Below are 22,844 nucleotides of genomic sequence, written 5' to 3'. Positions count from 1 at the left end.
TTTTACATATACATGTATATGTATTTGTATTTAATATTTGTGTTTAATAGTAACCATGTCTAGGGAGGCAGGGGGAGGGGAGGAAAAAAATATGCATAATAACTTTTCTATATTTTAAAGGAATAGCAAGTTGTACATAATAGATTCGCAGTTTCACATGGTAATTTTAAAAATTACACTATATTTTGGAATACTTGTTTTATTTTATAAATCAAAAATAAATACAGATAAAATGTATTATAAATACAAAATAAGCACAAATATAAATTCAAAAATAAATACAAATAAAATTGTGTAATACCATTTAGAACATAGGAAATATCTAAGAAAATTTCCACAGTTCGTTGAAGGGGTATTTCTTGTTTATGGTGTGGAAAGATCATTGAAGGTTTTATGGAAGTGGTGGCACTTGAGTTGGTCTTGAAGACTGGTAGGGTACCATAAAGGCAGAGATGAGGAATATCTTTTAAAAATCTCTTAAACTACAGATGGAGGAAAAGTATCTTTCTGACTACTTATTGAACATCAGAAATTGAAGGTGAGATGTGAAGATAAAACCAAGTGCATTTTCCTATCTCAGGCCTGAAATTTCCCCTCTTAGTAGCTAATCTTTCAGTTCTATCATGATACTTTTCTGTTTTTCAGTTGTCTATAATATAGCATTCAACCATTAATCTGAAACAGAGACTCTTTATGACCTTACTTGATGCTACTTGTCCAACTTTTATTTTCCTCTGTACCATAACACTAAAATCTTTTCCAGTTAAACTGTTTTGCTGTATGAATTTTTTGACTTATACTCATACAGTTGTCTCTTTATTTCCTTGTTACTTGCCATATAACAAGGAAATAAAGAGACAACCGTATGCATCGGGACCAGGCTCATCTCTGCCCTCATTTCACTTTGCTTTTGTTTGGGATGATAGGCTCTGCTTGAACTCAACCTGGGTCATTTGGGTACTGGAGCTGACCTTTAACTCTCTGGATGGTATCTTTGCTTGAATGCTGGTAGTTTTTAGTCCCTGCTGAGTCTTCAGGATCCTCTAAGAGATCTGAAGACAGGCTCTACTGGTCACTTTGAACGTCATTTTGTGGATTTTCAGTGCTTTCTTATGAAAGCCCTTTGCTTTTTTTATTTTTAAAATGAAAAATTTTTTGTTCATTCAAGTTGATTATACTTTCCCTCCTTGACCTTATGGAAGGACAGAGAAAAGAAACAAAACTTCTGTAATTAAGATTCATTGTAAAGCCAAACAAATTCTTGCATTACCCATTTCCAAAAATGTGTATCTCAATCTGCAACTTGAGTTCGTTACTTTTTTGTTAGGAGGTGGGTAGCATTTTTCATCATTGGTCCTCTGGAATTGTGGTTGATCATGACATTGATCCAAAGTTGTTACGTAAAGTGTTCCCCTGGTTGTGCTCACTTCACTCTGCATCAGTTCACATAAGTCCTTCCATTTTTCTCTGAAACATTTCCAAACCTTTCTTGTGGCTTGGTAGTGTTACATTTGTATGCCATGATTTGTCCAGCTATTCCCCAGTTGATGACCATTATACTTTCTATTTCTTTGCCACTACCAAAAAATTGCTCTGAATATTTTGGGTGAATGCTTTTCCTCTTAATATGTAACATAATGGATAGAGTGCTGCACTTAAGTCAGGAAAACCTGGATTCAAAATTTAAGTCATACCTCAGATACTTACTAACTGTGTGATCCTGGGCAAGTCACTTAATCTTTTCAGAATCATTTTCTTCACCTGTACAGTGGAGTTAATTATAGCGCCTACTTTACAAGGTTGTTATGAGGCTTAGATGAGATACTATGCAAATTGCTATGTAAAATCCTAGTTGTCACTTTAGGATACAGAGAATAAAACCCAGCTCACAAGGAGCTTTCACACAGGTATATACCTCTACTTGTATCTACATATTCATGAGTAAATATGCATATCCATTGTTATTGTTGTCATCATCTTTATCATTATCATCATTATTATTCCACTGGTCTTTTGGTATAGTGGTATCATCACTGGGGCAAAGAGTTTACACAGATAACTTTTGGGGTACACATCTAAATGGCTTTCCAGAGTGACTGGACCAAATTGCATCTCCTTCAGCAGTGCATTAACATACCTCTTTTTCTCATAGCTTTCAACATTTGTCATTTTCTTTTTTGCCAACTTTGCCAATCTGTTGAGTGTGAGGTGGAATTTTCAAGTTGATTTCATTTGTATTTTTCTGATTACTAATCATCTGCCTTTCTGTTGAGATTAAGAGGAGTATATTTAATTATCTGTTCTTTGGGGGCCATTAGTGGTTTTCCATTATATTGGATTCTGCTGTCTTTTAACAATTTTTAAAATTTACATTGTTGTCATTTTGTGTTTTATTCTTTTTTCTTCTTGACAGACAGCAAACATGAACATTTTCATATGCAGAGAATATAGAAAGATTGTATATGAGATGGTGAATCTTAATTATGTACAACTTTTTTCTTTTTTGACATCATATATTAAATTTAAGAGAGTTGTACTGTCTTGATCATGTGCTTTTCTCTTGGGAACTTCCTCTATTTTGTACATTTTAGAATGTTTCATATATCTATTTTATTTTATTTTTTAATTAATTTTATTTATTTTCAGTGTTCTACAATCACTACCATATAACTTAGATTTTTTTTCCCCTCCCTCCCTGAAACGGCATACAATTTTATATAGCTTCTACGCATACGTTCCTATTAAATACGTTTTCACTATAGTCATCCTGTATGGAAGAATTAAAATGAATGGGAGAAATCATATAACAAACCAAAACATAATACACCCCAAAAAAATGATCTGCTACATTCTCTGATTGAATTCCATAGTTCTTTCTCTGAATGTGGAAGGTATTTTGCCTTAAGAGACCATTGGGAATATTTTCAGTCCTTGCATTGCAATGAAGTTCTAAGTCTACCAGAAAAAACTCTCACACACAGTGGTTGCTGCTGTGCACAGAGTTCTGGTTCTCTTCCTTTCACTGAGCATCAAATCACATAAGTCTTTCCAGGCCTCTCTGAAGTCTTCCTGTTCATCATTTCTTATAACACAATAGTATTCCATTACATTCATATACTATAATTTATTCAGCCATTCCCCAATTGATGGGCATCCTCTTGATTTCCAGTTTTTGCCACCACAAAGAGGGCTGCTATAAATATTTTTGTACGTGTGAGACTCTTTCTCATGTTTATGATCTCTTGGAGATAGTCATAGAAGCGATCATCTATCTATTTTAAAGTTCATTGGCTTTCTTTTTGCATCTGTATTACTACCCCTTTCACAACTCTCACTCTCCCAAAAGTAAAAAGCCTTGCTTGTAACAAATAATGTCAAGAACATTCACACATTGGTCATCTTTGGAAATACATGTCTGTAGTTCATCATTTCTCTCCCAAGAGGTGGACTTCTTCTGAAGTCATGAATGATCATTATATTGATCAGATTTGAAAAAATAACATTTAAAAAAACCTTTTTTTACAGTGCTACCACAGAAAGTTAAAACCTTTACCACAAAAAGTTAAAACCTTTTGTTTCTTCTTTTGACCTTGTTGGGGTATATGCCAAATAATGAGATTGCTGTCACTTTCACAATAGATATTTAAGAAATTCTTTTGAATAAATGAAATCTTTTTTCTTTTGCTTAATTTTATATTCAAGAAGCTGGATCTTTTGGAGTATATCTTTATTCCCTATAGCGATTTCCATAGTCTGTGTTTTTAATCTGTGTGCCATGATTGTGCTAGTCACTTATGGATACAGAGAATAAGATCCAGCTTACAAGGAGCTATCACAACAGGTATATTCTTGTATTTATATCTATATTTATATATTTGTAAGTAAATGTAAAATATGAAAAAAGAATATATACAAATAAATACCAAATAATTAAATGCAAGGTAATTTGGAAGAGAGGACTCTAGTGGCTGAGGGAAGTTGAGAAAGGATTCATGCAGAACATTGATAGGTAGAGCTAATGATGAAGTGCATTCCAGATGTTGAGGAGAGACAATGCAAAGACATGTGGCTGAGAAATGGAGTGCTATATGTGGGGAGGAGAAAGAAAAGGCCGTTTTGATTGAACTTAAGCTGTAAGAAGGAGAAGAAGGTCTGGTGAGGCTGCAAAGATAGGTTCAGACTGAGTTGTAAAAGATTTTAAAAGCTAAACAGAAGAGTTTATATTTGATCCAATGGCTCAGTGGATCTTAACTTTTTTTGTGTGTCATGGTCCTCTTTGGCAGTGTAGTGAAGCCTATAGACCTCTTTGAAACATATTTTTAGCTGGATGAACTGAAATACGTAAGATTACAAAAGACTTTTAGAGCTATTTGAATTGGGGTAGTATGGTTAGATTTGTACTTATGGAAAATCACTTTGCTATGTGTCAGATAGTCAAGTGAAGACAGATAAGGTAGGGAGACTAGAAGCCAGTCTGAATTAAGATGGCTGTTTTTTGGGTAGAGAGAAAGGGGTGGGTGGTTGTTGTAGTGAGAAATACTGAAGTAAAAGCAACAAGATTTGACAACTAATTGAATACGTGGGATGAGGGAAAGTGGAGAGTCAATGATAAGGTCCAGGTTATGAGTCTAAGTGATTGGCACGATGATGGTGCCTTTGACAGAAGAGGGGTGGGTTTGGGGCAGAAAGATAACATAGCTTTAGTCTGAATTGTGTCTGACTCATCCACTTTGAAATGTCCTGTAGGTAACTCATGCTGTAAGACTGCACCTCAGAGAAACTTGAGTTAGGTATAGCAATCTGTGATTCATGGGCATGGAGGAGAATGTTAAATATGAGAGCTTCCAAGATTATTGAGAGTGGAGAGAGAAAAGAGAACTCCTAGGACAGAACTTTGGGGAATGCCCACAGTTAGGTATGATTTGGATGATGAGCCTTCAAAGGACAAGGGACAGTGAGAAAACTAGAAGAACCAGTAGAGATCAGTGATACAAAAACCAAGAGAGGTAAGAGTATCTTGGTAGATAACTTGGTCAGCAGTGTCAAATGCTGCATGTAGGTCAAGTTGGATGAAGACTGAGAAAAGACCATTAGATTTAGCAATTAAAAGGTCATTGTTAATCTTGGGAGAGAGCAGCTGATGAGGTCAGAAGACTAGGTGCAAAGTGTTGAGAAGTGAGGGAGTGAAATAGAAGCCACTTGTGTAGGTGGCTTTTTAAAGAAGTAGTTTGGCCAAGAAAAGAAGTAGAGAGATAGTATGATGGCTTGATGTGATGGTAGGAGGTGTGAAGGTTTTTTTAAGAAAGGGAGAGACTTGCACATGTATTAAAGTAGTAGAGAGGAAGCTGACTATGATTGAGATTTCAGTTTGCTCAAGATGGGAGAGGATAGGAACAGACACATGAAGAGCCATTGTCCTTGGCAGGGAGGAAGGCTATCTTGTTCTTATACTGAAGGAAAGAAGATGCAGGTGAATGGGAGAAACTTGAATGGACTCAGTTTTCTCAGTAAAGTGAGAAGTGAAATCCTCAGCTGAGAGGGGGAAGGAGGAGGTGGAGATGTCGGAAGCTTGGGGGGGGAGGAGGTTGGAAGCAAAGGTGAGATGGGGGTCAATTAAGGAGGACTTAAAATATCCCAGGTGATGTTTTATAACATGTATTTATAATATATCCAGTTAGTACAGATGTGAGGTTTCTCCAATTATATAGATCACAGTTATATACTTATTCCATAAAGAAGCATATGTCTGCTTATCAAAATTAAAAGCTGTGATGCTTAATATCTAATTCTATAGATGGTTATTTTGGTTACTTAAAACTATGGATTAAAAAAAACCAAACCTTTCATTTTGAAATAAGGCTTAAAATTTGTTTTCACAGTTTCTGATTGTTTAAACTTAGATTAGGCTTTTTACATTTTATAAAGGAAAAATTGCTTTATACTACAAATTAATAGCGTAAACATTTCAGGAAAACCTTTCCACTTGCTTAAGAGAACAAAATTCCAGGATTCAATTCAGCAAGTATTTTTGAGCACCTCCTTTTTTTTTTTTAACCACTGTTTTACATTTTGTGAAGACTACAAAAGATGGATGACATGGTCAGTGTTCCCCTACCTTCTCATTGGTTAATAATCATGTTGGGCAGACAAGACTTGAAACACATGAAGAACAATATAAAATAGTATGCAAAAGGTACTAAAATTGAATTTAATTTGATTTAACATTACATTTACATTTAGCACTAAGGCCCCAGACATCACTAAGATATTACACTAGTGATCTCCTTGCAAGTTGACTTTGAAACATTAATGACTACTCTTTGGGTCAGCAGTTCTAAATCTACTCAATTATATTGTTATCTAGCCCATATCTTTTCATCTTGTCCACAAGAAACTTTAGCAAGAGAAAATTCAGCAATATTGTCATAAAATCTAGCTACTGTTCCTTTGATTTATCAGTTTAGTAGCAGACAGAAATAGAAATAATATAATCTGCCATGTTCTTGATAAAGACATGTTAACTCTTTGTAATCACTACTTCCTTTTCTAGATTTTTACTATAACCCTTTAGCAACACATTTTAGAATTTTGCTAGGATTAAAAGTTAAATTCACTGACCTATAGTTGGAGGATTCCATTCTCTTCTATCTTTTGGAAATTGGGACAGTAATTTTCTTTTTATAATCCTGCAGTATTTGTCTAATTCTCCATAGTCTTTTAGTGGTCCCTGAAAATGACTTTTAGCAATCATAATTTGCTATTTTTATTTCAGCACTCAAAGAGGTAGTTCCTCTGAGTCTTCTGATTTGAGTTCAGGAAGCAACTAGGCTTTGTCTTCCCGTTTGCTACCTATCCTTCATATAAACACCATAATAAATGTACCAGTTTTTTCTCTCTACCATCTTTTGTGACTATTGGTGTCTATTCTCCATTCCACCTATTAAAATCAATTCATTCTATACCATTCCATCCTAATCCTGCTTGAGCACAATTCAAGCCCGATATCCACAGTAAAACTGACTATTCCAGGCCTAAGGTCACAGGATTTTTTTGCTTTAATACAGCGATTTTGTGAAACAACTTCATTTTATAGATGAGAAAGTTGAGGTGTTAAGTGAATTTAGTGCAGGTGAAGCAGCTAATAAGTGTCTGAGGCAGGATATAAACCCAGGTCTCCTGACCCTAAATATAGTTTTCCTTTCATTTAGACCGTGCATTTTTTCAGTTGGAATCATTTCCTTCTCATCACAGTATTTCCTCTTTGGGTCTTCTTCATTTTGTTCTTAAGAACTTCTGTTATTGAATTTTGGGTCATGAAGTCTCATCTTTTAACCCTTTGAAATTTGTGCTCTTAAAATCTAGAGTTCATGTCATATTGTGTCTAGGTTTCCTGTCACATCTATTAAAGTGGAGTAGTTACTTCCCATTCAAGATTTCCATCATTTTAACCCTAGCAAAGCAGTTTTTCCTTGTTGATGAGAATCAGATCTATAGCAAGAAATTATTCACACCTATTCTTTTGGCAGACAACTCCTAAATGTCTGGATATTTAAATATAATTAACATCATTCCTTTCGTTATGGGTTGGATGGAGGGAGAGGAATGCATAAAAAATTAATAAATGTGTAGTAACCCTTGCTTCTAGTCTCTTTTTATTTCTATATTCCATTAAGCCACCAATTGTTATTCTTTTTTTTAAAAAATTAATTTGTTTTCAGTTTTTGGCAATCACTTCCATATATTTTGAATTCTCTCCGCTTCCCACACCCTCCCCAAGATGGCATTCAATCTTTTATGGGTTCTACACAACATACTTTCTTATTAAACACATTTTCACATTAGTCATGTTGCATAGAGGAATTAAAATACATGAGATAACCATGAGAAAAACTGAAACAAAACAAAACATAACACAAGAGAAAATATTCTACTTCATTTTGCGTTCCAATTCCATATTTCTTTCTCTGGATGTGGATGCATTTTCCATCATGAGTCTTTGAAATTGTTTTAGGTCTTTGCATTGCTGAGAAGGGCTAAATTTATCACAGTTATTCATTGCACACTGTGGCTGTTTCTGTGTACAGTGTTCTCCTGGTTTTGCTCACTTCGCTCAGCATCAGTTCATGTAAATCTTTCCAGATTTTTCTGAAGTCCTCCTGTTCATCATTTCTTATAATACAATAGCATTCCATTACATTCATGTATCACAACTTGTTCAGCCATTCCCCAATTGATGGGCATCCCCTTGATTTCCAGTTCTTGGCCACCACAGAAGGAGCTCCTATAAATATTTTTGTACATGCGGGTCCTTTTCCCTTTTTTATGATCTCTTTGGGATACAGCCCTAGCAACAGTATTGCTGGGTCAGAAGGTATGCACATTTTTATAGCCCTTTTGGCATGGTTCCAAATTCCTCTACAGAGTGGTTGGATTAGTTCACAGTTCCACCAGCTGTGAATTAGTGTTCCAACTTTCCCACATCTTCTCTAACATTAATCATTTTCCTGTTTTGTCGTGTTAATCTGATAGGTGTGATATGGTACCTCAGAGTTGTTTTGATTTGCATCTCTAATCAGTAGTACTTTAGAACATTTTTTCATATGACTATAGCTTTAATTTCTTCCTCTGAAAACGGCCTGTTCATATACTTTGACCATTTATCAACCAGTTTTTATTCTTAAAGTACAGGTGTGATCATATAATTTCTGTTTACAAAGCTTCAGTGGGTTTTGTTGCATGTCTTTGGCATTAAAAACCTTCATAATTTGACTCGACCATTTTTGAAATCAGTTTCACATTATTCTACCTCATATGCTCTTTGTACAGGCTGTCCTGTGTCTAGAATGCCTTCCCTATTCACTCTTACCTCTTGGAATTCCTATCTCTCTTCAAAGCTCAACTTAAGTGCCACCTTCTTTACAAGCCTTTTCAGATTACCCCCTTGTTATTACTAATTATGATTCAGAATAGTAGATAAGTGCATAAGAGGTGTTAAAAACGCTTTCTGAGACCCGAAGAAGAGGAGAATATTTTTTACTAGGGATGATGTGATGATGGGGAGGATCCAGAAAGGCATCATCTGAGAGGTGACTTTTGTTGTGGTTCTAAAAGGATGGGTAAATTTCATGTTCTATATATATAATCTTTCTGATAAAATTTAGTGGGGTTTTTTTTGTCTTTAAACTTTTTTAATGACACAGTACTCTCTGTTAGTTCTGTTCTTAGGCATGTGTCGTCGTCACAGATCCATTCTCCTTCTCCCCTTCCAAAGGACTTAGAATCATCAAATGATGAATTTGTAATTGATGAATCAGATGGCTCTTTCTCTCAAGACTGGATTTTAATACCTAATAAAAATAAAAAGTCTGTGAAACAGAGCAAGACAACCCCAGTGGAGAACTCCCAGAACACGCAAACCAAAAAGTCAAGGATAGATCAACAAAAAGGAGAAAAATTTTGCAACTCAGCCAGTGATAAACACCCTGATACCGAGAATGGAATTTCAGATGTTATTAATGGAGAGAAGACGTCAAAATCCGTAAAACATAAAACTCAAGCAGTGGAGAAATCACAGTCCTCTAAAAGAAAAAAATTAGACAGTTTATCTGGTGAAGTGGGAAATGCTTCTAATTCCACAAGACAAAGAATATATTCTGAGGAATCAGAACAATTTTTGGAAAATAAAAGGGCTGTTGTGCAACGCCAGAATGAAAAATGTGAGACCCAAATAGATAATAGACAATCTGATGAAGTTATAGTTAATTTTGCTGAAGAAAACCAAGATAGTTCCTCTAGTGAACAAAATATTGCTGTAGATACTGCCTTAAGAACCACTAAATCCAAAACTAACTCAATGAAGAGATCACAAACTACAGAAAGAAGAAAGTTCAGAAAATGCCAGAACAGAGAATATAAGTGTGAAGTAGATATGAAGCAGCATGGCATGGAGCAGAGGAAGAAGAAAGGATTCAATGTTTCACAAAGAGATCAAGGTGAGCTACAAGCGGAATGTGACAGAAGTTTGGGACAACGGGAAGAAAGAGCAGAATCTGGTCACTCTGCAAAGCAAATGCTGTCTGCTGCTGGTAAGTGTTTGACTGTACATGGTAGGGAAAAGACAAAGGTGAAAGTATGGTCACACTTTGCCCAACAGGAACTGAATTGGAGAATTGAAAAGCAACTAATAAAGCCTTCTCAGTATGAATGAGAAGCATCATACTACAGTGGAAAGTCAGTAAATTGGGAATCAGAGGGCTTGTGTTAAAATCCTGGCCCTGCCACTTAATGCTTGTTTAATTTTGGTGAAAAATCACTCAACTTCCCTTGACTTCCTGATGGCTATTTTGGTTGAAACTTTTCCAGCCTACTTTTTTAGCTTTATAATACATTCTTCTCCTTTATGCATTCTATAATTCAACTGAACTGGCCTTCTTGCTGTTGTTTATGTAGGAAATTCTTACCTCCTATCAACTTGCCTTTGTACCGGTTTTATATCTTTTTTTGGGTGCATTTCCTCATTGGCTTCATCTTTTAGAATCCTAAGCTATTTTCATAACTTAGCTATTGTTATCATTCTTGTACATGAAGGCTTTCCTGTGGCCCCCCGCCCCAGCTGCTAGTTTTAGTGTACTCTTCCTCTCCCTATCCTATATTTATTTTATGTGTTTTTGTATGTGCTTATTTGTATATGTGTTTTCTTCACTAATAGAATATAAACTTCTTAGTGGTAGGAACTGTTTCGTTTTTTGTTTTTGTTTCTCTCCTGTCTAGCTCAGTGCCTTGCAAATAGTATGCTTCCTATTGTTTTTTGTTTGATTGATTTGACATTGATAGAAGCACAATTATTTTGCCTGTGTCACTTGTTATATGATCTTGAGCAAGTTACTTAACATCTTCACCTCAGTTTTCTTATCCATAAAATTACAAATTTGAGCTAGATGACCAGTTTTTGTGATATAAATGATTTTTCAGGCGACTGGAAAATTCTCTTTGCCTTTTCATACTTGGCACTGAGGTTCTCATTTGCCTTTTGTTGCTTCTAGTCCTAGTCTGGTAATTTGAATGGTTAATTAGTTCACTAATTTGCCATGTCTTTGAATAGTTTTAGGTCTTCCTTCTCTGTCATCCCTACTAGCCATCTATGTTGGCTCCATTTGATCCACATTTATCCTGTTCTTGCCTGGATCCTAAGGCAAACCGTTGTGATCCTTAGCTATTGTTTCAGCCCTTGTTCAAACTTGCTTCATATTTCTGACTATGTAAACGTCACCTGTGTGTATTCTTTTTATTCATCTCTGTCTTAGAGCTGATTCTGTCACCTTGTCCTTAATCCATCTATAATTGTAATTGGTCCCTGAAGTAACATTTTTAGCTTTCTTTTGCATCATAGATAACATTCCTTTCTACATTATTGTTTGAATGGGTCTGTGGGACACCATTTTTTTTCGTATTCAATAAACATTTATTAAGCACTTACTGTATATGCCAGGTATTGTGCTAAGTGCTGGGGATATGAAGAAAGGTAAGAGATACCCCTTGCTCTCAAGGAACTCACAGTAATGGTCATCCATTAAGTACGACCAAATATCTGAATCCAAGATTTGAAACTACATCTTTTCACTTGAAATCCAGTATCTCTTAGACTGTCTCCTTTTCATGTTTTTAAAAGCTTGTGCACATTTGATTAATATTTTGCTTGGTTTATTTCAGTCTTAATTTTTATTAACTTTTTTTTTATTCTTTAATGGTTATGTACAGCTTCAGTATGCTAGAACAGAATTTATGGGTTCCTTAAACTAGTCTAAGGGATAAGGAAAAAGAAAAACCAGTAAATAAAGGTAATTGGGGAATATAGAAAAAGTAAAGATTTGGAGAAAAAGATAAGAGAAGGAAAAAGACAAAATGTAGTCCCTATTAGGGAGTAGTACTATGGTACTATTACATCTTTAATGGATCCATTTACTATCTAGTGGCAGCCCTATCCTAAATAACTTAACCTTGCTTTAGAGCTGTTTTTTTTCCTTGAATAATTTTTCTATAAGAGATCTTCATCTTTGACTTCCTATTTTGTCTCTCTGTGACTTTTCACTTGCTCTTCTTGCTGGTAGACCCATATCAGTTATGTATTGTGGCTACCTACCTCAAAGATGGTTGTGTGAAAGACATACTTTCAGTCTAATTTTAGTATCATTAAGGGAAATACTTTTTATTATTTTTCTGGACAATTTGAATTTTTTATTCTGTTTTCAAAATTTTATGAAATTCTACAGCTTAATAGCAAAGAATCTTAGAAAGACCTAAAGGAATAAGAAGAGAGCTTGAAATTTTACAGAATTCTCTCCCTCCCAATTTCTCTGATTTCAGGTAGATGAACCCAAGGCAGGTGGTTATGTTTTTCTTTTTTTTCCCTCTAAATTAAGTTATTCTCTGTATTTTGTTTTAATATTTTGTTAACATGATGAAGTATTGGTTTCTGTTTCTATGTGAGAATCTAGTCGAATAGTCCCCTCAGTATCAAACATTTTGGTTGGTTGTCTGCTTGCCTCTTTGACTATAATTCCTTGTTTCTTTTGTTCTTTTTCTACCTCAAACTGGGTGATTTACCACCTCAAACTGGGTGATTTACCCAGCAAACAAAACACATTCTTTTTGTGACCTTTCTGCATTCAGTCCTTTGGAGGCATTGCCTTATCTCATGGTATTAGTTATCACTTCTGTGCTAATGACTGCAGTCACCTAGTTTTACATTTGCCTTTTAGACAAGCTCTAATTCTTTCGTCATAGCCTTTTATTATTGATCTCTTCTAACTCTTTTTTATTTATGGCTTGCAAACATTTTAAGAATATACTATGTATGTTACACTTCTTACTATTTTGTCATATCAATGCGTAATTTTGATATGTGAGTTTTTTTACTTGTTTCAAATGTATACCATCTCAACTTGATTGTAAGATTTTTTTAAAAAAATATATTTATTTTTAGTTTTCAGCATTCATTTCCACAAGATTTTGAGTTCCAAATTTTCTCCCCATCTCTCCCCTCCCTCCCACCCCAAGATACCATACATTCTGATTACCCCTTCCCCCAGTCTGCCCTCCCTTCTATTATACCTCCCCATTCCCTTATCCCCATCTCCTCTATTTTCTTGTAGGGCAGGATAGATTTCTATACCCCATTACCTGTATTTCTTATTTCCCAGTTGCATGTAAAAATAATTTTTAACATTCGTTTTTAAAACTTTGAGTTCCAGCTTGTCTCCCTTCCTCCCTCCCCATCCATCCCCACTGAGAAGGCAAACAATTCAATATAGGTTATACATGTGGAGTTATACAAAAGACTTCCATATGAAAGACTTAACTATTTTTCCCTCCATCCTATCCTGTATCCCATTTATTCTGTTCTTACTTTTGACTTTGTCTTTCCCCAAAAGTGTTTACTTCTAATTACTCCTTCCTGTCATTTGCTCTCCCTTCTATCATACTCCCCCGCCCCACTTATCCCCTTCTCCCCTACTTTCCTGTAGTGTAAGATAGATTTTCATACCAAATTGACTGTGTATGTTATTCCCTCCTTAAACCAAATGTGATGACAGTAAGCTTCACTTTTTGCCTCTCACCTCCCTGCTTCTCCCCTCCATTGAAAAAGCTTTTTCTTGCCTCTTTTATGAGATAATTTGCTCCATTCCATTTCTTCCTTTCTCCTCCCAATGTATTCCTCTCTCACCCCTTAATCTTATTTTTTACATATCATCCCTTCCTATTCAACTCACCCTGTGCCCATATGTCTATATGTATACAATCCCTCCAACTACCCAAATACTGAGAAAAGTCTCAAGAGTTACAAATATTATCTTTTCATGTAGGAATGTAAACAGTTCAACTTTAGTAAGTCCCTCATGATTTCTCTTTCCTATTTATCTTTTCATGCTTCTCTTAATTCTTGTGTTTGAAAGTCAAATTTTCTCTTCAGGTCTGGTCTTTTCATCAAGAATGCTTGGAAGTCCTCTATTTCATTGAATGACCATTTTTTCCCCTGAAGTATTATACTCAGTTTTGCTGGGTAGGTGATTCTTGGTTTTAATGCTAGCTCCTTTGACTTCTGGAATATCATATTCCAAGCCATTCAGTCTCTTAATGTAGAAGCTGCTAGATCTTGTGTTATCCTGATTGTATTTCCACAGTACTTGAATTGTTTCTTTCTGGCTGCTTGGCAATATTTTCTCCTTAACCTGAGAACTCTGGAATTTGGCTACAGTATTCCTAGGAGTTTCTCTTTTCGAATCTCTTTCAGGAGGTGATTGGTGGATTCCTTCAATATTTATTTTACCTTCTGGTTCTAGAATATCAGGGCAGTTTTCCTTGATAATTTCATGAAAGATGATGTCTAGGCTCTGTTTTTGATTAGGTTTTAGGCAGTCCCATAATTTTTAAATTGTCTCTCCTGGATCTGTTTTCCAGGTCAGTTGTTTTTCCAGTGAGATATTTCACATTGTCTACTATTTTTTCACTCCTTTGGTTTTGTTTCATAATTTCTTGATTTTTCATAAAGTCATTAGCTTTCATCCGCTCCATTCTAACCTTTAAGGCATTATTTTTTTCAGTGACCATTTGTATCTCCTTTTCCATCTGGCCAGTTCTGCTTTTTAGGGCATTTTCCTCCTCATTGGCTTTTTTGGGTTAGTCTATTTTTTAAAGTCTTATTTTCTTCAGCATTTTTTTGGGCCTCCCTTAAGAAGCAGTTGACTAGTTTTTCATGATTTTCTTGCATCACTCTCATTTCTCTTCCCAGTTTTTGCTCCATGTCTCTTACTTGCTTTTCAAAATCCTTTTTGAGCTCTTCTATGACTTGAGACCAATTCATATTTTTCTTGGAGGCTTTGGGTGGAGAAGCTTTGACTTTGTTTTCTTCTGTTTGCTTGCTTTGATCTTCCTTGTCACCAAAGTAAGATTCTATAGTCTGATTCTTTTTCCAATTTTTGCTCATTTCCCCAGCCATTTACTTGACTTTTGACCTCTTTGTCAAGGTAGTTCTCTGCTTCCAGTGGGGGTGGGTTGTACTGTCAGCTGCTTGAGTTCACCCACAGTCTGTGGGCCTGGAGCTCTAGATACAGTGGCTGCAGTTGCCCTTGCTGCTGCTGTGGCTGCTGTTGGTTCCTCTGCTCCCTCCTGCCTCAGCCACCCTGGGGCTGGGGCTGGAGCAGTCCATTCTCTTGCACTGGTTCTACAAGTTTTTCCCACTAATCTTCCAATTTAACATCAGTGTTAGAGGGGTCATGAAGTCTGGAAACCACTACATATGGGAGAGATTCAGTCTCCCCAAGGCCTACTCAGGTCCCCTCTGTGTACCTGCAGCCCACACTGAACTGCGCTCTTGCTCCCAGCGTGGTGTGATAGGTACTTCCCAGCAACGTTCCAGGCTGTCTTGGACTGGAGATTTGCTTCACTCCATCATTCTGTGAGTTCTGTAGCTCCAGAATTTGTTTAGAGCCATTTTTTACAGGTATTTGACTGGGCTTGGTGGAAGCACTCTAGAAAGTCTGTGCTATTAATCTGCCATCTTGGCTCCATCCCCATGATTATAAGATTCTTATGGGCAGGGTTTGTTTTAAAAATTTTCTCCTACCCTGAAGGGCCTAGCATTTATAATATTGACCACATACTAAGTACTTATATTAAAAATACTTTAAAAATAGTTTTTAGTTTTCTTTCTTCTGTCCATGCTAACCCTTTCTATGCCCAGCCAGCTCTGTTGTTTTTTATTATACACAAATTCTAGGTTATAGGTCAACTTTAAAATAGAATGATTTTTGCTTCTTTCTCCTATCTTTGGTTTTTATTAGCTAAAATAATACAGCTGAGAATTATCTTTTTTGTTCACTGGATAGTTTTCTGTATATCACTTTCCTTAAAGTTCTCTAGTGCTTTTTTAGTTATCTTTTGCATCAGTGGTGGATTATATTTTTTTGTGTTAGTTGTTCTTAAGCCTTCATAACTATTGTCAACTTATGCCAGTCATTGTTTTCCTTTCTTCTGTTTAAATTGTGTCATTATTCTCTAATTTCTCTTTTCTTAGTCTACAAGTGAACTTCTCTTTATGGAATGAATGAAAAAACATTTATTAAAGTACTTATGTGCAAAACACTGCTAAATACTAAACCTGTACATAGAAACATAAATGCAAATTGGAAAAATCACTTTATATCTCATCTACTTAGAGTGAAGTTGAACAAAACTGTTTTTAAAAAAAATCCCTGCTAATTTACTTGAATTGTAATAATAGGAAAAAACTCAAATTATTTGTTCCTAAGAATTTTTTTTTTGTGGTCATGGAAGTAAATATTGGTTATCGATATGATTATTTTGGTAAGTATGGAACCTGAATATTTGCCATTAAATTTTTTTTAAGTGGGAATTTTACAAAGAATTTAATTCTCTTTTATGAAGACAAAATGAAAAGGTAAAGGTTGGATTTAAAAAATTTTTCAGTTTGTTTTGTATGTCCTGAGTTGGCTTATGTCTTTTTCCTACTTTCTAAAAAAGTTCCCTCTTCAATAAAATAGGAATTATTTTTTAATGATTTTAATTTCAGGAAAAGAAAAAAACAGTGATACTTCTCAACAAATTCAGAAAAAGGGACATTTAAGTAAGACAGCATCTGAAAAACAACAAATTTCTAAGAAGAAAGAAATTACGCTGAAACAAAATCTATCTCCAAAGTTCACTATTACTAGAAGTAAACGAATTTCTAAGCGTCCGTCTAATTGGTGGGTAGTTACAGCAGAACAGAGTAAGTATTCCCATTTCCTAATGAACAGTTTCCTCTATTCTGGCTGTCTTACTTTTATTCTCCTTTCATCTACTTGTACTCCTTCAGACCTGGTTTCCTGCATATGACCCTGCATCTTTGGCCATCTTCTTCAACTCCTACAGGATTGTTTCTCATACACTTAGGTAAAGGTGGAGTGGCGACATACAGTACTTCTTGCTTCTAATTGCTACTCCCATACCTAAGATTACTTAGCAGCTTCTCTGAAATTATATCACAATTTTTCATGGTATACAAGTCATAGTGACTATTATCTCCTGGCCACAAAATTATTCTTCCTTTTTTTTTCTTTTCAGTAAGTTACTACCTAGCTCTTGTCTTTGTACTAGAGGAATTCAGTCTCTGCATATGACCTCTAGAAACAAAAGTAAGGACAATCAAAGTCCTTTATAACCTAGTCTGCCCCCTCTCCCCCTGTTCTCACTCTCTTTCCAGTTTTCTAACTACTTACCTTACTGCCATCTCTTTTCCTCCCCAAATGTGGTTTTCTGTTCAGTGACAATCATCTCCTTGCTGTCCTTTGAAAACTAGACTGCATGTATTAGCTCTAGGGTTTTTTCCCCTGGCTGCCTCTGTGCCTGGAATGCTCTCCCCTCATCTACACCTCCTAGTTTCCCTAGCCTTTTTGAAGTCCCAGCTAAAATCTCATCTTCTACAGGGAGTCTTTCCTGATTCCTCTAAATTCTAGCGCCTTCCCTCTATTCATTGTTTCCAATTTATATTGTACATAACTTGTTTATACTTAGTTATTTGCATATTTTCTTCCCTGATACATTGTGAATTCTTCAAGAGCTGAAACTTTTACCTTTCTTTGTTCAGTTGTGTCCAGCTCTGTGACTCCATGGACCATAGCATGTTAAGTCCTTTGTTGCAAAAAAATTCTGCAATGATGAGAAACTGAGGCACAAAATTCTGAGCATGATCAAGTTATTAGGAAGGCTAGGAATTGCCAGTAAATAGAATCCATGGTAGCCAAGGATGCTATTGGTAGTCAGAGCAGTTCTTTTTTATTTTTATTTATTTATTTTTTAAATTAATTTTATTGATTTTCAGTGTTCAACAATCATTACTATATAACTTAGATTTTTTTCCCCCCTCCCTCCCCCCTTCCTCCTCGAAGTAGCATACAGTTATGTATAGGTTCTACACATACATTCCTATTAAATACATTTTCACTATAGTCATGCTGTGTAGAAGAATTAAAATGAATGGGAGAAATCATATAATAAACCAAAACATAATACACAAAAAAATGATCTGCTGTAGTCTGCAATTGAATTCCATAGTTCTTTCTCTGGATGTGGAAGTCATTTTGCCTTAAAAGACTATTGGGAATTTTTTTAAGTCCTTGCATTGCAATGAAGTTTCAAGTCTACCAGAAAAGTCTCGCACACTGTGGTCGTTGCTGTGCACAAAGTTCTCCTAGTTCTGCTCCTTTTGCTAAGCATCAGATCATATAAGTCTTTCCAGGCCTCTCTGAAGTCTTCCTGTTCATCATTTCTTATAGCACAGTGGTATTCCATTACATTCATATACCATAATTTATTTAGCCATTCCCAAATTGATGAGCATCCCCTAGAGTTCTAGTTTTTGGCCACCACAAAGAATGCTGCTATAAATATTTTTGTACATGTGAGACCCTTTCCCATTTTTATTATCTCTTGGGGATACAGTCTTAGAAGCGATATTGTGGGGTCAAAGGGTATGCATATTTTTGTAGCTCTTTGGGTAAAGTTCCAAATTGCTCTTCAGAATGGTTGGATTAGCTCACAGCTCCACCAACAATGAATACTCTCCCACATCCTCTCCAACATTTATCATCTTTGTATTCTGTCATGTTTGCCAATCTGATAGGTGTGATGTGGTACCTCAGAGTTGTTTTGATTTGTATCTCTAATCAATAGTGATTTAGAGCATTTTTTCATGTGACTATAGATATCTTTAATTTCTTCCTTTGAAAACTGCCTCTTCTTATTCTTTGACCATTTATCAATTGGGGAATGAGTTGTATTTTTGTACACTTGACTCAGTTCTCTATATATTTTAGAAATGAGGCCTTTATCACAGAAACTAGCTGCAAAAATTCTTTCCCAGTTTTCTGCATTCCTCCAAATCTTGGTTGCATTGGGTTTGGTTGTGCAAAACTTTTCAGTTTAATGTAATCAAAATTATCCATCTTGCACTTCATAATGCTTTCTGTCTCTTCTTTAGTCAAAAATTCTTCCCTTCTCCATAAATCTGATAAGTACACTATTCCTTGCTCCACCAATTTGTCCATAGTATCAATCTTTATACCTAGATCATGTACCCATTTGGATTTTATTCTTGTGTATAATGTCAGGCATTGGTCTATGCCTAATTTCTGCCACACTGTTTTCCAGTTTTCCCAACAATTTTTATTGAACAGTGAGTTCTTATCCCAGAAATTGGGGTCCTTGGGTTTATCAAACAGATTTCTGTATTCATTGCTTACTGTGTCTTGAGTACCTAGCCTGTTTCACTTGTCTGCCCTTCTGTTTCTTAGCCAGTACCACATGGTTTTGATAATTGCTGCTTTATAATGCAGTCTGAGATCTGGTAGCACTAGGCCACCTTCCCTAGCATTTCTTTTCATTAGTCTCGTTGATATTCTGAACCTTTTGTTCTTCCAGATGAATTTTGATATTATTTTTTCCATCTCTAGAAAATAATTATCTGATAGTTTAATTGGGATGGCACTAAATAAGTAAATTGATTGAGGTAGAATTGTCATTTTTATTATATTGGCTCGGCCTACCCTCGAGCGACTGTTTTTCCACTTACATAGATCTGACTTAATTTGTGTGAAAAGTGTCTTGTAATTGTCTTCATATAGTCCCTGGGTGCAGTTCTTTTTTATACAGTGAAAAGATTAACAGCTTGTTTGAGGTACCAAAAATAGTCTTGTGATGAAAACTAAACTCAGACTGTAATTGAGCTATAGAAGAGGTAAAGAGCAGGCTTGTATTTGGCCTGACTCAAGAGAGGGGATGTCTGGGGCCCATGACAATGGGAAAAACACAAAATTGACAAACATCCTCTGGACAGTCCTGTGTCAGGCACCCCCCACAGCAGAGTGGTCTGGTATGAAGCTAAAATGACCAGGTCAACTTATCTTCCCTTTTCCTCCCTCCCTTCTGAAGTAAGACAGATGCAGTCCAGTCTGTAGCCCATAGGAATAGGGAAGTTAAGGTCTTATAAACTCTACTACTAAGGCCTATACAATCAAATCTAAATCCAATCCAGAAGTATTGATTCTAGTTATTAGATGCAATTGTCAATAAATAATACAAAATAAAGTGAGATCTCAGTTTTCAATTTCACACCTTTCTGTCTTCCACTATCTCCCAGAATCAGTCTAAGCTCATATTCATTGCTTCCAATGCACTATCTGTCTCATCTTCTGCCATCCCCTTCTCCTTTTGCCTTTAATTTTTCCAAATATCAGAGTTTTTTCCAGAAGTCATGTCTTAATATGTGGCCGCAATATTTAAGCTTCAGCTTTGTTCAGTATTTGTCCTTCCAATGAATATCCAATTTCCTTAGGTATTGACTAATTTGATCTTCTTGCAGTTCAAGGGACTCTCAACCATAATTTGAAGGCATTACAGTCATATTATTACTGGAAAAAAACCATAGCTTTGAATATGTGGACCTCTATTGGCAAGTGGATGTGTCTGCTTTTTAGCATTCTGACCAGATTTGCTATAGCTTTCCTTCCAAGCAGCAAACATCTTTGAATTTCATGGCTGCAGTCATTGTTTATAGTGATCTTTGAAACCAAGAATAGAAAATCTGGGCTTCCATTTCTTCACTAGTTATTTGCCAGCAAATGATGGGGCAGATGCCATCCTCTTAGTTTTTTTAATTTTAAGCCTCATGGCAGGTTTTGCACTCTCCGTTTTTACCCTCATCAAGAAGCTTCTTAATTCTTCTTCATTCTCTGCCACCAGAGTGATTATTGTCCTGTGTATCTAAGATTGTGGATATTTCTCCCAGCAATCTTAATTCTACCTTTGAGTCATCCAGCCAGACATTTCATATGATCACTCTGCATATAAGTTAAATAAATAACATGACAGCATACAGCTTGTATGTACTCTTTTCCTAATCTTAAACCAATCAGTTGTTTTCAGGTTTTGGTTCTAACTGTTGCTTCTTGAGGTACATACAGGTTCCTCAGGAGACCAGTAAAATAATCTTGGACTACCATCCTTCTGAGGACTATTTTGTTGTGATCTACACAGTCAAAGGCTTTAGTATAGTCAATGAAGCAGAAGTATATATTTTTCTGGAACTCCCTTGCTTTCTCCATAACCCAGCAAATGTTGGCAATTTGGTCTTTAGTTCCTTTGCCTTTTTGAAACCCGACTTGCATTTTTGGTAATTCTTGGTCCACACATTCATGAAGGCCAGCTTGCAGAAGAATCTTAGTCATGACCTAGCTGGCATGTGAAATGAGTGCAGTTGTTTGATAGTTTGAACATTCTTTGGCCTTGCCCTTCTTTAGGATTGGGATGTAAACTGACCTTTTTCAATCTAGCAACCACTGTTGAATTTTCCAAATTTGTTGGCATGTTGAGTTGCAACGCTTTCATAGCATCGTCTTTTAGGATTTTAAACAGGTTAACTGGAATTCTATCATTTCCATTAGCTCCTATTGTTAGTAATGCCCCCTAAGGCTCACTTGACTTCACTTTCCATGATTTATGACTCTGGATCAGTAACCACACCATAGTGGTTATCAGTGATGTAAAGATCTTTCTTGTGTAGAACATCTGTATATTCTTGCCACTTTTTCTTAAACTCTTCTACTTCTGTTAAGTCTTTATCACTTTTGTCTTTTATCTTACCCATTTTTGCATGAAACATTCTCTTGTTATCTCCAGTTTTCCTGAAGAGATCTGTCTTTCCCATTCATTCTATTGTTTTCCTCTGTTTCTTTGTACTGCTTATTTAAGAAAACCTCCTTATCTCTCCTTGCTGTTCTCCGCAATTCTGCATTCAGTTAGGTATGTCTTCTCCTTCCTCCTTTTCCTTTTGCTTTCCTTAGCTATTTGTAAAGCCCCATCAGATAGCCATTTTGCTTTCTTGCTCTTCTTTTTCTTTGGGATTTTTTTTTTTCTGTTTCCTGTATAGTTTTGTGAACTTCTGTCCATAATCTTTTAGGCAGTCTGTTTGCCAGAGTTAATCCTTTAAATCTATGTACATTATAACAATTTAAGGACTTAAATTATCATCTGCCCTTTCCACCTGTTATATAAAGACAAATGTATAGCTGCTGAAGTGAACAAATACGATTTGAGTGTCTGCTATTTGAAGGTACAAGATTTCAGGTGCTATGTAGGGTATAAAAAAGAATGAGTTCTTGTTGCTGAAACAATATTCAGTTTAGTTGGAGAGATATGGGACATAATTACATGAAAAATACAATATTCAGAATGGCTATCTTGAAAAGTTTTTATTAGTCACCTAGTTTTATTAGTTTTTTGTTTGTGTTGATTATCTAAATAAGCAGTAAAGACAAAAATGTTATGTGATGTGAAGATATAGTGTCTACCATAATAGCCATAGGCACAAGTTACCTGGGTAGACTGAGGAGGAAGGTAAGGTAGCTTTCATAGTTTTAACTCTAGATAGGAATCTAACATTTGATTAAGAGTTGTCAACAGGTTTTCATATGTGACTGTCTACTTTGAAATTGAGTAATATGACTAATTGAGATGGTAATCCTTATTTTTATCCTTTGTGAACTCTTTTTGCTTCCTTGTTAGGTTCATTTTCATGCCCTAAATTTTTCCCCAAGGCATTTAGAATCCATTCCTCTTGAGGACTTAGAGGACCACATATGGCTGTAAGAGGCCACAGTTTCCCCTCCTCTGCTCTAAACCATTTTTACCTCAAGAACTGATGTGCAATATAGAATACTACGGATACTGTAAAGTACTGCATAAATGTAAAGCCATTTTTGTTAGCATCGACAAAAGCTTATTAATTTCAA

General features: G+C 35.7%; 1 protein-coding gene across 12 annotated transcripts in view; it reads left to right on the top strand.

The window, feature by feature from the left end:
- CENPC (centromere protein C) overlaps nt 1-22,844 on the top strand; it is a 69,171-nt gene that overhangs the window by 9,071 nt on the left and 37,256 nt on the right. For all 12 annotated transcript variants that reach the window (XR_011969653.1, XM_072620897.1, XM_072620893.1 and 9 more), the window contains 2 exons: nt 9,214-10,085; nt 16,589-16,786. Coding sequence is in view for 11 of the 12 variants with exons in the window: in XM_072620897.1 (XP_072476998.1) it covers nt 9,214-10,085; nt 16,589-16,786 (1,070 nt within the window). In the remaining variant the exon portion in view is untranslated. The remainder of the gene's footprint in view (nt 1-9,213; nt 10,086-16,588; nt 16,787-22,844) is intronic.

The sequence above is a fragment of the Notamacropus eugenii genome, chromosome 6, assembly GCF_028372415.1.
Source record: "Notamacropus eugenii isolate mMacEug1 chromosome 6, mMacEug1.pri_v2, whole genome shotgun sequence".
Classification (NCBI taxonomy): domain Eukaryota; kingdom Metazoa; phylum Chordata; class Mammalia; order Diprotodontia; family Macropodidae; genus Notamacropus; species Notamacropus eugenii.
This window is presented reverse-complemented; position numbering and strand designations above follow the sequence as displayed.